This window comes from Salvelinus alpinus, chromosome 31 (assembly GCF_045679555.1).
Source record: "Salvelinus alpinus chromosome 31, SLU_Salpinus.1, whole genome shotgun sequence".
In the NCBI taxonomy this organism is placed as follows: Eukaryota; Metazoa; Chordata; class Actinopteri; order Salmoniformes; family Salmonidae; genus Salvelinus; species Salvelinus alpinus.
In genome coordinates, this window is record NC_092116.1 from 29,055,914 (window position 1) to 29,069,455 (window position 13,542).

Sequence of the window (13,542 nt, forward strand, 5' to 3'; positions counted from 1 at the left end):
CATTATGACCTAAACAACCAGGTGAGAGGAGTTCCTAACTAATCCATTATGACCTAAACAACCAGGTGAGTGGAGTTCCTAACTAATCCATTATGACCTAAACAACCAGGTGAGTGGAGTTCCTAACTAATCCATTATGACCTAAACAACCAGGTGAGGGGAGTTCCTAACTAATCCATTATGACCTAAACAACCAGGTGAGTGGAGTTCCTAACTAATCCATTATGACCTAAACAACCAGGTGAGTGGAGTTCCTAACTAATCCATTATGACCTAAACAACCAGGTGAGTGGAGTTCCTAACTAATCCATTATGACCTAAACAACCAGGTGAGGGGAGTTCCTAACTAATCCATTATGACCTAAACAACCAGGTGAGTGGAGTTCCTAACTAATCCATTATGACCTAAACAACCAGGTGAGAGGAGTTCCTAACTAATCCATTATGACCTAAACAACCAGGTGAGGGGAGTTCCTAACTAATCCATTATGACCTAAACAACCAGGTGAGTGGAGTTCCTAACTAATCCATTATGACCTAAACAACCAGGTGAGTGGAGTTCCTAACTAATCCATTATGACCTAAACAACCAGGTGAGGGGAGTTCCTAACTAATCCATTATGACCTAAACAACCAGGTGAGTGGAGTTCCTAACTAATCCATTATGACCTAAACAACCAGGTGAGTGGAGTTCCTAACTAATCCATTATGACCTAAACAACCAGGTGAGAGGAGTTCCTAACTAATCCATTATGACCTAAACAACCAGGTGAGTGGAGTTCCTAACTAATCCATTATGACCTAAACAACCAGGTGAGGGGAGTTCCTAACTAATCCATTATGACCTAAACAACCAGGTGAGTGGAGTTCCTAACTAATCCATTATGACCTAAACAACCAGGTGAGGGGAGTTCCTAACTAATCCATTATGACCTAAACAACCAGGTGAGTGGAGTTCCTAACTAATCCATTATGACCTAAACAACCAGGTGAGGGGAGTTCCTAACTAATCCATTATGACCTAAACAACCAGGTGAGTGGAGTTCCTAACTAATCCATTATGACCTAGACAACCAGGTGAGGGGAGTTCCTAACTAATCCGTGACCTTTTAACCTCTCTAGGGTATGTGGGACGGTAGCGTCCCACCTCGTCAACAGCCAGTGAAACTGCAGGGCGCCAAATTCAAAACAGAAATCCCATAATTTAAATTCCTCAAACATTCAAGTATTTTACACCATTTTAAAGCTACACTTGTTGTAAATCCAGCCAAAGTGTCCGATTTCAAAAAGGTTTTACGACGAAAGCACACCAAACGATTATGTTAGGTATGAGCCAAGTCACAGAAAAATAGCAATTTTTCCAGCCAAAGAGCCATTTTTCCAGCCAAAGAGAGCAGTAACAAAAAGCAGAAAGAGATTAAATTAATCACTAACCTTTGATGGTCTTCATCAGATGACACTCATAGGACTTCATGTTACACAATACATGTATTTTTTGTTCGGTAAAGTTCATATTTATATCCAAAAAGCTGAGTTTAGGCAAGTTAGGCAAGACGCTACTGTCTCAGGCAAAAAGCCTGAGAAAATGCATAGCGCCATATTCAAATTAATTACTATAAAATCAAACTTTCATTAAATCATACATGAAAGATAACAAATTAAAGCTACACTGGTTGTGAATACAGCCAACATGTCAGAATTCAAATAGGCTTTTCGGTGAAAGCATACGATGCTATTATCTGAGTATAGCAACATTGTAAACAAAGAGAGATACGCATATTTCAACCCTGCAGGCGCAACACAAAACGCAGAAATAAAAATATAATTCATGCCTTACCTTTGACGAGCTTCTGTTGTTGGCACTCCAATATGTCCCATAAACATCACAAATGGTCCTTTTGTTCGATTAATTCCGTCGATATATATCCAAAATGTCCATTTATTTGGCGCGTTTGATCCAGAAAAACACAGGTTCCAACTTGCTCAAACGTGACGACAAAATATCTCAAAGGTTACCTGTAAACTTTGCCAAACAATTTCAAAGTACTTTTGTAATACGACTTTAGGTATTTTTTAACGTTAATAATCGATAAAATTGAAGACGGGATGATCTGTGTTCAATACAGGATTAAAACCAAATGTAGCATGCCTTCTGGTCATGCGCTTCAATCAAACAGGACACCTAGAGTGACTCGACTTCAAGATGTCCGTATTTCTTCATTACACAAAGGAATAACCTCAACCAATTTCTCAGGACTGTTGACATCCAGTGGAAGCCGTAGTAACTGCAAGCAATTCACTTAGAAATCTGGTTTCCCAATGAAAACTCATTGAAAAGAGTGACCTCAACAACAAAAAAATATGAATGGTTTCGCCTGCTAAATAAGTTCTGTTATACTCACAGACATGATTCAAACAGTTTTAGAAACTTCAGAGTGTTTTCTATCCAAATCTACTAATAATATGCATATCTTATCTTCTGGGGATGAGTAGCTGGCAGTTGAATTTGGGTATGCTTTTCATCCAAACGTGAAAATGCTGCCCCCTACCCTAGAGAAGTTAACTGATGAGGGTGTAGATCAGGGGGTGTCAAACTCATTTTCCCCCGCGGGCTGCATTCTGTCTTCAACGAGGTCCGGAGAGCCGTACTGAAAATGTGTTTTATTTCCTTGCCGGCAAAATTTTATAAAAAATAGTCCAATATCCATTGATTTGATGCCCACTGACTGTCAAGTGATTATTAGAGCAGGACAGTCAATAAAATGTTGTTATGTAGGCCCATTATATACAGTACCAGTCAAAGGTTTTGACTTTTCCAGTCACCTGGAAATGCATTCCAGGTAACTAACTACCTCATGAAGCTGGTTGAAAGAATGCCAAGAGTGTGCAAAGTTGTCAAGGCAAAGGCTGACTACTTTGACGAATCTAAAATCTATTTTGATTTGTTTAACACTTTTTTGGTTACTACATGATTCCATATGTGTTATTTCACAGTTTTGATGTCTTGACTGTTATTTTACAATATAGAAAATAGTAAAAATAATGACAAACCCTTAGTTGTGTCCAAACTTTTGACTGGTAATATATATATAAATAAATATTTTATTGCAGGCACCCAGCCCACCACAAGGAGTCGCTAGAGCGCGATAAGCTAAGGAAAGCCACCCGGCCAAACCTTCCCCTAACCCGGACGACAACACTGGGACAATTGTGCGCTGACCTATGGGACTCCCGGTCACGGTCGTCTGTGACACAATCTGAGATCCCATGATCATTTCTACACAGTTTCGATTTGGCTCAAAACAATTAAAAAAGGTTTTATATTTTTTACTCTAATCACCCACGTGCCGTATGTTTGACACCACTAGTATAGATGAAGGAACTTTAGCCTATTGAGACACACCCCTGGTGTAGAGAAGACCTACTTGGGTATCTCCGGAAAACAGGGAAGAGGAAGTTAAATAAGGAAATGTATGTACCCCTGTAGGACGCAGGTTGTCGATGCCCTCGTCTAGACAGTGTTTCATACTACTGTTGTTCTGCTTAATACTCTGGACCTGAGACACACAGAGAGAGACAGACGGAGAGAGAGGGAATCTATTACTCTATAAGTGATGTGTGTGTGTGTGTGTGTGTGTGTATGGTCTGTGTGTATGGTCTGTGTGTATACCCGTCTCTTGAGTGACACCAGGTGTGTGTCTAGCTGTCTGCCAGAGCCATGGTGGTGATTGGCTGACACAGCCATGATGTCCTTGGGGTTCAGATGCATGCCTTTACAGAGGAGAGAGAGGAGTGTGTTAATACACACACACACAGAGAGAGAGAGAGAGAGGGAACATAACTTATATGTATTACACTCCGTCACGATTTTATTGGCAACTGCAAGGAGATATTTTATTATACTGATTAACAACATTTGCATAGAAGATTCGATCTCTTCTTTTATAAAAGTGTGCACAGTCTCTGTAATGAGGTCGTGCATGAGGCAGAATATGGAATGTAGTGGAAACCAGACGGGAGGTGAGAGAGACGAAGACGGGAATTCGTTTTTGGTGGTGAGGGAGACTAAGTGAATTAACAACGTTTTTTTTTTTTTTTTTTTTTAACAGACAATCGGCTTTGAAATCATCTTGTTTGCCTATTATCACAAACAAAGTACTAGGGAAGTGAATTGATGTGAATTACAAAGCCACATTGAGTTGGCAAGGGAACAACTATGTATTTTTTGATCGGTGGCTCTCAAGAGGTCAAGACCCTTGAGGATTTAAAGACTCATACTTCGAGCAGTTTCAAGAATTGTCTTCAGGAAAGGGTTGCGACCTACATTTATGAGCACAAGGATCTCACTCGAGAAAGCTGCAGATGTTTGTGATGACACAATGACCTTCACAAACAATGACCTTCACAAACAATGCACCCCGTAGTTATTATCCCTATGCAAAAAGCAATTCAGAAAAGTCACCTCCTTACTGAGAGGTTTCAGTCCAATTCTACAGTGCCCTAAGATAAAGATCGGCAGAAAACATTTTTTTTTTTTCATATCCACTCTCCAGCTCATTAGGTCTCTGGTGGGGACTCTCCAGCTCATTAGGTCTCTGGTGGGGACTCTCCAGCCCATTAGGTCTCTGGTGGGGACTCTCCAGCCCATTAGGTCTCTGGTGGGAACTCTCCAGCCCATTAGGTCTCTGGTGGGGACTCTCCAGCCCATTAGGTCTCTGGTGGGAACTCTCCAGCCCATTAGGTCTCTGGTGGGAACTCTCCAGCCCATTAGGTCTCTGGTGGGAACTCTCCAGCCCATTAGGTCTCTGGTGGGGACTCTCCAGCCCATTAGGTCTCTGGTGGGGACTCTCCAGCCCATTAGGTCTCTGGTGGGAACTCTCCAGCCCATTAGGTCTCTGGTGGGGACTCTCCAGCTCATTAGGTCTCTGGTGGGAACACTCCAGCCCATTAGGTCTCTGGTGGGAACACTCCAGCCCATTAGGTCTCTGGTTGGAACTCTCCAGCTCATTAGGTCTCTGGTTGGAACTCTCCAGCTCATTAGGTCTCTGGTTGGAACTCTCCAGCTCATTAGGTCTCTGGTTGGAACTCTCCAGCTCATTAGGTCTCTGGTTGGAACTCTCCAGCTCATTAGGTCTCTGGTTGGAACTCTCCAGCTCATTAGGTCTCTGGTTGGAACTCTCCAGCTCATTAGGTCTCTGGTTGGAACTCTCCAGCTCATTAGGTCTCTGGTTGGAACTCTCCAGCTCATTAGGTCTCTGGTTGGAACTCTCCAGCTCATTAGGTCTCTGGTTGGAACTCTCCAGCTCATTAGGTCTCTGGTTGGAACTCTCCAGCTCATTAGGTCTCTGGTTGGAACTCTCCAGCTCATTAGGTCTCTGGTTGGAACTCTCCAGCTCATTAGGTCTCTGGTTGGAACTCTCCAGCTCATTAGGTCTCTGGTTGGAACTCTCCAGCTCATTAGGTCTCTGGTTGGAACTCTCCAGCTCATTAGGTCTCTGGTTGGAACTCTCCAGCTCATTAGGTCTCTGGTTGGAACTCTCCAGCTCATTAGGTCTCTGGTTGGAACTCTCCAGCTCATTAGGTCTCTGGTTGGAACTCTCCAGCTCATTAGGTCTCTGGTTGGAACTCTCCAGCTCATTAGGTCTCTGGTTGGAACTCTCCAGCTCATTAGGTCTCTGGTTGGAACTCTCCAGCTCATTAGGTCTCTGGTTGGAACTCTCCAGCTCATTAGGTCTCTGGTTGGAACTCTCCAGCTCATTAGGTCTCTGGTTGGAACTCTCCAGCTCATTAGGTCTCTGGTTGGAACTCTCCAGCTCATTAGGTCTCTGGTTGGAACTCTCCAGCTCATTAGGTCTCTGGTTGGAACTCTCCAGCTCATTAGGTCTCTGGTTGGAACTCTCCAGCTCATTAGGTCTCTGGTTGGGACTCTCCAGCTCATTAGGTCTCTGCTTGGGACTCTCCAGCTCATTAGGTCTCTGGTGGGGACTGGGAACACTCCAGCCCATTAGGTCTCTGATGGGGACTGGGAACACTCCAGCCCATTAGGTCTCTGATGGGGACTGGGAACACTCCAGCCCATTAGGTCTCTGGTGGGGACTGGGAACACTCCAGCCCATTAGGTCTCTGGTGGGGACTGGGAACACTCCAGCCCATTAGGTCTCTGGTGGGGACTGGGAACACTCCAGCCCATTAGGTCTCTGGTGGGGACTGGGAACACTCCAGCCCATTAGGTCTCTGGTGGGGACTGGGAACACTCCAGCCCATTAGGTCTCTGGTGGGGACTGGGAACACACCAGCCCATTAGGTCTCTGGTGGGGACTGGGAACACACCAGCCCATTGGGTCTCTGATGGGGACTGGGAACACTCCAGCCCATTGGGTCTCTGATGGGGACTGGGAACACTCCAGCCCATTGGGTCTCTGATGGGGACTGGGAACACTCCAGCCCATTGGGTCTCTGGTGGGGACTGGGAACACTCCAGCCCATTAGGTCTCTGGTGGGGACTGGGAACACTCCAGCCCATTAGGTCTCTGGTGGGGACTGGGAACACTCCAGCCCATTAGGTCTCTGGTGGGGACTGGGAACACTCCAGCCCATTAGGCCTCTGGTTGGGACTGGGAACACTCCAGCCCATTAGGTCTCTGGTGGGGACTGGGAACACTCCAGCCCATTAGGCCTCTGGTTGGGACTGGGAACACTCCAGCCCATTAGGCCTCTGATGAGGAGTGGTGTATCTCCTAAACCAGACTTTGGATCAGATGTGTATGAAACCTTTGTTTCAGATGGATTTGTGTGTCTGCAGAGTAGCGATGCTGTTGAGCAGCCGGGGAAGATACTGCGAGACACCGGGGCGGGCCCAGTCCTTCATTTTGGATGGTGTTCTGCCTTTGACGCTCCAGCAACTGGCTACAGTGTGTTAGTACGAGGAGTGGAGATTAATTTGTATAATGTGGAACTCGAATCTGATCTTATTTCTGGTTCCGTCGTCGTTGTAGTGAGGCCTAGCCTACCGGTAAAGGGGGTCTCATACATTTTTGGAAACGATTTGGCTGGAGGGAAGGTCGTGCCAAATCCTGTCGTTTGTAAGGAACTCAGAGTAGAGGAACCTGATGGGTTATCAGAAAAGTACCCTAGAGTGTTTCCACAGTGTGCCGTTACACGTGCTCCGTCTAAGAAAGTTGCCGGGAGCAAGTCTGGCGTTGAGGATGTCAGCGATCCCACCATGGTTGATCTGTCTGAGACGTTTATGGGTGATCATGATTTTGGTGAACCTCCCAAGTTGGGCCTTCCGAGTGGCGCAGCGGTCTAGGGCACTGCATCGCAGTGCTAGAGGCTCACTACAGACCCTTGTTTGATCCCAGGCTGTGTCGCAGCCGGCCGCGACCAGGAGACCCATTAGGCGGCGCACAATTGGCCGGTATGTCCTTGTCCCATCACGCTCTACCGACTCCTTGTGGCGGGCCGGGTGTATTGCACGCTGACTGCGGTCGCAAGACGTACGGTGTTCCCTCCGACACATCGGTGCTGCTGGCTTCCGGGTTAAGCGAGCAGTGTGTCAAGAAGCAGTGCGGCTTGGCGGAGATGCGTTTCTGAAGACGCAGGGCTCTCGACCTTCGTCTCTCTCTCTCTCTCTCTCTCGAGTCCGTACGGGAGTTGCAGCGATGGGGCAAGACTAACTACCAATTGGATATTGCGAAATCGGGGGGGGGGGGACTCCTAAGTTCATCTCCGCTTTGAAAACCCCAAAGGTGAGTGATTTTGTAGGACCGCTGAAGGAAGACCGGTTGACACTTTAAGGTCTAGGAAACAGCCGATTGCTGAACAGAGTAATGACGTTTCCCTCTTTTAGTTGAGATACGTCCAGAGGAGTTTGATGAAGTTCGTGGGGGTTACTTTTGACGGAGATGGCGTTCTGATGAGGAGATGGCATTCTCACACCACTTCCTGGCAAGACAATTGGCCCACTGTATCTCAAATTGCTGTTCCAGTTACGCTTCGACAAGGGATACCGAGGTTGGGTCATGATGGTAGTATGTCAGGCCATCTTGGGGTCAACAAGACGTGTGACCGTATCTTGCATAACTTCTTCTGACCTGGTCTGAAACAGGATGTTGTGGCTCACTGTAAATCCTGTGGCGTTTGCCAACATACGGGTAAACTGAACCAAGCTGTACCGGTTGCACCTTTGCAGCCTATTCCTGCTTTTGACTAACCTTTCAGCAGGGTTCTGGTGGATTGTGATGGTCCTCTTTGCCCAGAGAGAAGAGCGGGAAGCAGTTTCTCTCAACCCCGGCGGGGTTCTTTTCAACGTTTCTGGCTTCAGCAGGTAGTGCAGGCGGACCACGGTTTGAGTTTCATGTCAAGGGTCTTGGGTGTAGCACGTTGTCCCTCTGGTGCCTACCGCCCAGAGGCTCTTGGGAGATTTCATCAGACTTTGAGGTCTATGTTGAGAGCTTACTGCTTTGAGTTGGATGGGTCCCTCTTGTACTGTTTGCAGCGTGGGAGGTTGTGCAGGAATCTCTCGGTTTTAATCCGAACCGGCTCGTATTTGGACATCAAGTCAGCAGAAAAAACCTGGCTGTGTCATGTCAACATGTTGAAACCGTACTTCAACCGCTACGATCGGGTGACGATGTCGTTGGAAACCGGTAGTGATGTTCTGCCTGTGGCCACTAGTGTCATCGTTGACTATAGTCGTCCTCAAGAGCACGAGGAAAGCCCAATACACCCGGTACCGGTTGAGTAACTCAGAGATTCTAGAAAACCTTGATGTCTTTTTGGCACCATTGTCTCGCTACTTTTAGAATATCAGGGTTTACGCTCAGATGTGCCAACTCACACAAATGTACTAGAGCACAACATTGACGTTGGGGCCTCGATCCAACAACATGTCTAATCGACCGAACGCTGAAAAGAGAGAAGCTCCACAATGAGGTGGTAACTTTCCTCACGACAGGAAAGTTACTATGGATGTTGCAGGAGTTTCCCCTTGAAATCAGACATGTCTGTGGTGAGGACAACTTGGTTGCTGATTGTCTTTCAGTCAATAAGTTTGGTGTTTTGTGTTAAGCCAGTGGGTAGCTCTCTGACTCACAATTTATTTTGACTGTACGTTTTGCGTTCTAGAAGCATACGTGAGTTTTTCCAAAACTTCAGAGTTTTTTTTTAAAGCAAACTATGTCCAAAAAACAAAAAAAAGGTAAATAAAAATATATATTTTCCAAACCAAAAACAAAACCCATACACATTTAAAAACTAAATAAAAAAGGTGGCTTTTCTATCTGGCATTTAATTATTGACAGCCAAGACACCATGTTTATATTGGAGACGGCAGTACATTTAAGCTGATTATGTTGTGAGATGGTTGTTTCCTGTTGGTGATGAGCAAACTTGTCCAACAAAAATAATAGGAGGGAGATGTTACAGGTTTTGGTTTTTCCATTTATGTTTTGAGGTTGTACTTTAGCACGTATGGGGGACACACCGATTGGTGTCACCTCGTTAGTCAGTATGTGTTACACCTGTGCTGGTTGTCCATCTCGTTAGTGGGAAGGTGTTTCACCTGTGCTGGTTGTCCATCTCGTTAGTGGGAAGGTGTTTCACCTGTGCTGGTTGTCCATCTCGTTAGTGGGAAGGTGTTACACCTGTGCTGGTTGTCCATCTCGTTAGTGGGAAGGTGTTACACCTGTGCTGGTTGTCCATCTCGTTAGTGGGAAGGTGTTACACCTGTGCTGGTTGTCCATCTCGTTAGTGGGAAGGTGTTTCACCTGTGCTGGTTGTCCATCTCGTTAGTGGGAAGGTGTTACACCTGTGCTGGTTGTCCATCTCGTTAGTGGGAAGGTGTTACACCTGTGCTGGTTGTCCATCTCGTTAGTGGGAAGGTGTTTCACCTGTGCTGGTTGTCCATCTCGTTAGTGGGAAGGTGTTACACCTGTGCTGGTTGTCCATCTCGTTAGTGGGAAGGTGTTACACCTGTGCTGGTTGTCCATCTCGTTAGTGGGAAGGTGTTTCACCTGTGCTGGTTGTCCATCTCGTTAGTGGGAAGGTGTTACACCTGTGCTGGTTGTCCATCTCGGTAGTGGGAAGGTGTTTTACCTGTGCTGGTTGTCCATCTCGTTAGTGGGAAGGTGTTACACCTGTGCTGGTTGTCCATCTCGTTAGTGGGAAGGTGTTACACCTGTGCTGGTTGTCCATCTCGTTAGTGGGAAGGTGTTTCACCTGTGCTGGTTGTCCATCTCGTTAGTGGGAAGGTGTTTCACCTGTGCTGGTTGTCCATCTCGTTAGTGGGAAGGTGTTTTACCTGTGCTGGTTGTCCATCTCGTTAGTGGGAAGGTGTTTCACCTGTGCTGGTTGTCCATCTCGTTAGTGGGAAGGTGTTTCACCTGTGCTGGTTGTCCATCTCGTTAGTGGGAAGGTGTTTCACCTGTGCTGGTTGTCCATCTCGTTAGTGGGAAGGTGTTTCACCTGTGCTGGTTGTCCATCTCGTTAGTGGGAAGGTGTTTCACCTGTGCTGGTTGTCCATCTCGTTAGTGGGAAGGTGTTACACCTGTGCTGGTTGTCCATCTCGTTAGTGGGAAGGTGTTACACCTGTGCTGGTTGTCCATCTCGTTAGTGGGAAGGTGTTACACCTGTGCTGGTTGTCCATCTCGTTAGTGGGAAGGTGTTACACCTGTGCTGGTTGTCCATCTCGTTAGTGGGAAGGTGTTACACCTGTGCTGGTTGTCCATCTCGTTAGTGGGAAGGTGTTACACCTGTGCTGGCCCAGTGCTCCAGTTGTCTTGGTAGATGTGGAAGGTTAACACCTTTTAGTTGGCGCTCCAAATTTCGATTTCTAGACAAACATTCTTTTATCTGATCTTCCCTGTTTTTGTTTTAGCTCCACCGTTTTGGTTTGTTTCCTGTCTTTAAGTTTTGGTGTGGGTTTTTCTTTTGTTTTCCTCTTCTTGGGCAAATTTAGTGGCTCTCATGGTGAGAGTGTCTTTTAGGTTCCAGTTGTTACCCCCTAAAACCCCTCCTACTTTGTTTTAGTTGTTGTTGTCAGTGACTCTTTGTTGGTTTTCTTGCTGGGGAACGTGACAAAAGCTTCAGCTGTAAGCTAGCAAGGAAAGTTAGCCTACAAAGCTAGCTGGAAGCTACAGGTACCTTCCTGCATTGTAAAGTTTTTCCAGCCTGTATGGACATTGTTTTGAGAACAGTAATTAACAGTTTCTACATGCCAGATGGCACTAGTAATGAATGACTCAGTGGACCAGGCACTTTGCTCTATAAAAGGGCTGCGCTGACAGACTTCAGTCTCTCAAGACATTTGACAGAAGTTTGAGTTCTGAACGTAAACAAAAATTCCAGTAACGAACTTTTGTTTTTTAAATCGAAAAAAGTTTCGGTATACCATGCAACACTAACGCACGCGCACACCTGGATAAAGAAACCCGGTGTGTGTCTAAGGTACCTTTAGGTGGTCTCCGACGAGCTCTCAGGGGGTGGTGGCGGTACTGAGCCCCAACAGACTCCTTCCTCTGTGGGTTAGACCGGCCTGGCGCTCCCCTCTCTCCTCCAGAACCACTGGAGCTCTGCTGCTTCACTGTCTGGAGAGATGGAGGGTCCGTACACAGACATTTAACCTTTATTTAACTAGGCAAGTCAGTTAAGAACAAATTCTTATGTACAATGACGGCCAAACCCTCCCCTTGTGCGCTGCCCTATGGAACTCCCGATCGTGGCAGGTTGTGATACAGCCCGGAATCAAACCGGGGTCTGTAGTGACGCCTCTAGCACTGAGATGCAGTGCCTTAGACCGCTGTGCCACTCAGGAGAAGAGGAACACTTCATTCTGCTCACCTCTTTCTTGGTGTCGATCTCAAAGTCGCTGTCGCTGCCCGGGTCTCCCTCTATCTCATCATTACTGAGGGAGGGAGAGAGAAGGGATGGAGAGAGAGAAGAGATGGAGGGATAAAGAGAAGGGGGATGAATAAGTGACAGAGCGATTAATTTTGTACATTCTTACTTTCAATCTCTTTACCCTTTCAAATCTCTCTCTAACCTCCCCCCCCTCCTTGTCTCACTCTACCCTCCCCCCCCTCGTCTCACTCTAAACCCCCCTCCCCCCCCTCCTTGTCTCACTCTAAACCCCCCCCTCCTTGTCTCACTCTAAACCCCCCCTCGTCTCTCTCTAACCTCCCTGCCACAAATAGCAGGGTGGAGCACGCGCTCCAGCAGGTATATCTCACTGGTCGTCCCCAAAGCCAATTCCTCCTTTGGCCGCCTTTCCTTCCAGTTCTCTGCTGCCAATGACTGGAACGAATTGCAAAAATCACTGAAGCTGGAGACTTATATCTCCCTCACTAACTTTAAGCGTCAGCTGTCAGAGCAGCTTACCAATTGCTGCAGCTGTACACAGCCCATCTGTACACAGCCCATCTGTACACAGCCCATCTGTACACAGCCCATCTGTACACAGCCCATCTGTACATAGCCCATCTGTACATAGCCCATCTGTAGATAGCCCATCTGTACACAGCCCATCTGTACACAGCCCATCTGTACACAGCCCATCTGTACACAGCCCATCTGTACACAGCCCATCTGTACACAGCCCATCTGTACACAGCCCATCTGTACACAGCCCATCTGTACATAGCCCATCTGTACATAGCCCATCTGTACATAGCCCATCTGTACATAGCCCATCTGTAGATAGCCCATCTGTAGATAGCCCATCTGTAGATAGCCCATCTGTACATAGCCCATCTGTACACAGCCCATCTGTACACAGCCCATCTGTAGATAGCCCATCTGTAGATAGCCCATCTGTACATAGCCCATCTGTAGATAGCCCATCTGTAGATAGCCCATCTGTAGATAGCCCATCTGTACATAGCCCATCTGTACACAGCCCATCTGTAGATAGCCCATCTGTACACAGCCCATCTGTACACAGCCCATCTGTAGATAGCCCATCTGTAGATAGCCCATCTGTACATAGCCCATCTGTACATAGCCCATCTGTACATAGCCCATCTGTACATAGCCCATCTGTACACAGCCCATCTGTACACAGCCCATCTGTACACAGCCCATCTGTAGATAGCCCATCTGTACACAGCCCATCTGTACACAGCCCATCTGTACACAGCCCATCTGTAGATAGCCCATCTGTACACAGCCCATCTGTACACAGCCCATCTGTACACAGCCCATCTGTACACAGCCCATCTGTACATAGCCCATCTGTACATAGCCCATCTGTACATAGCCCATCTGTACACAGCCCATCTGTACACAGCCCATCTGTAGATAGCCCATCTGTACACAGCCCATCTGTACACAGCCCATCTGTACACAGCCCATCTGTAGATAGCCCATCTGTAGATAGCCCATCTGTACACAGCCCATCTGTACACAGCCCATCTGTACACAGCCCATCTGTACACAGCCCATCTGTACATAGCCCATCTGTACACAGCCCATCTGTACACAGCCCATCTGTAGATAGCCCATCTGTACACAGCCCATCTGTACACAGCCCATCTGTACACAGCCCAT

At 46.9% G+C, this 13,542-nt stretch overlaps 1 protein-coding gene across 2 annotated transcripts in view; it reads right to left on the bottom strand.

The window, feature by feature from the left end:
- The window catches only part of rcor2 (REST corepressor 2), a 39,254-nt gene that overhangs the window by 3,027 nt on the left and 22,685 nt on the right, over window positions 1-13,542 (bottom strand). Inside the window, exons 8-11 of one of the 2 annotated variants that reach the window (XM_071378541.1) lie at window positions 11,839-11,902; window positions 11,450-11,585; window positions 3,671-3,771; window positions 3,480-3,557 (exon numbers count right to left, since the gene is read on the bottom strand). In XM_071378541.1, the coding sequence (XP_071234642.1) occupies window positions 3,480-3,557; window positions 3,671-3,771; window positions 11,450-11,585; window positions 11,839-11,902 (379 nt within the window). The remainder of the gene's footprint in view (window positions 1-3,479; window positions 3,558-3,670; window positions 3,772-11,449; window positions 11,586-11,838; window positions 11,903-13,542) is intronic. The other variant, XM_071378542.1, reaches the window with a different exon arrangement.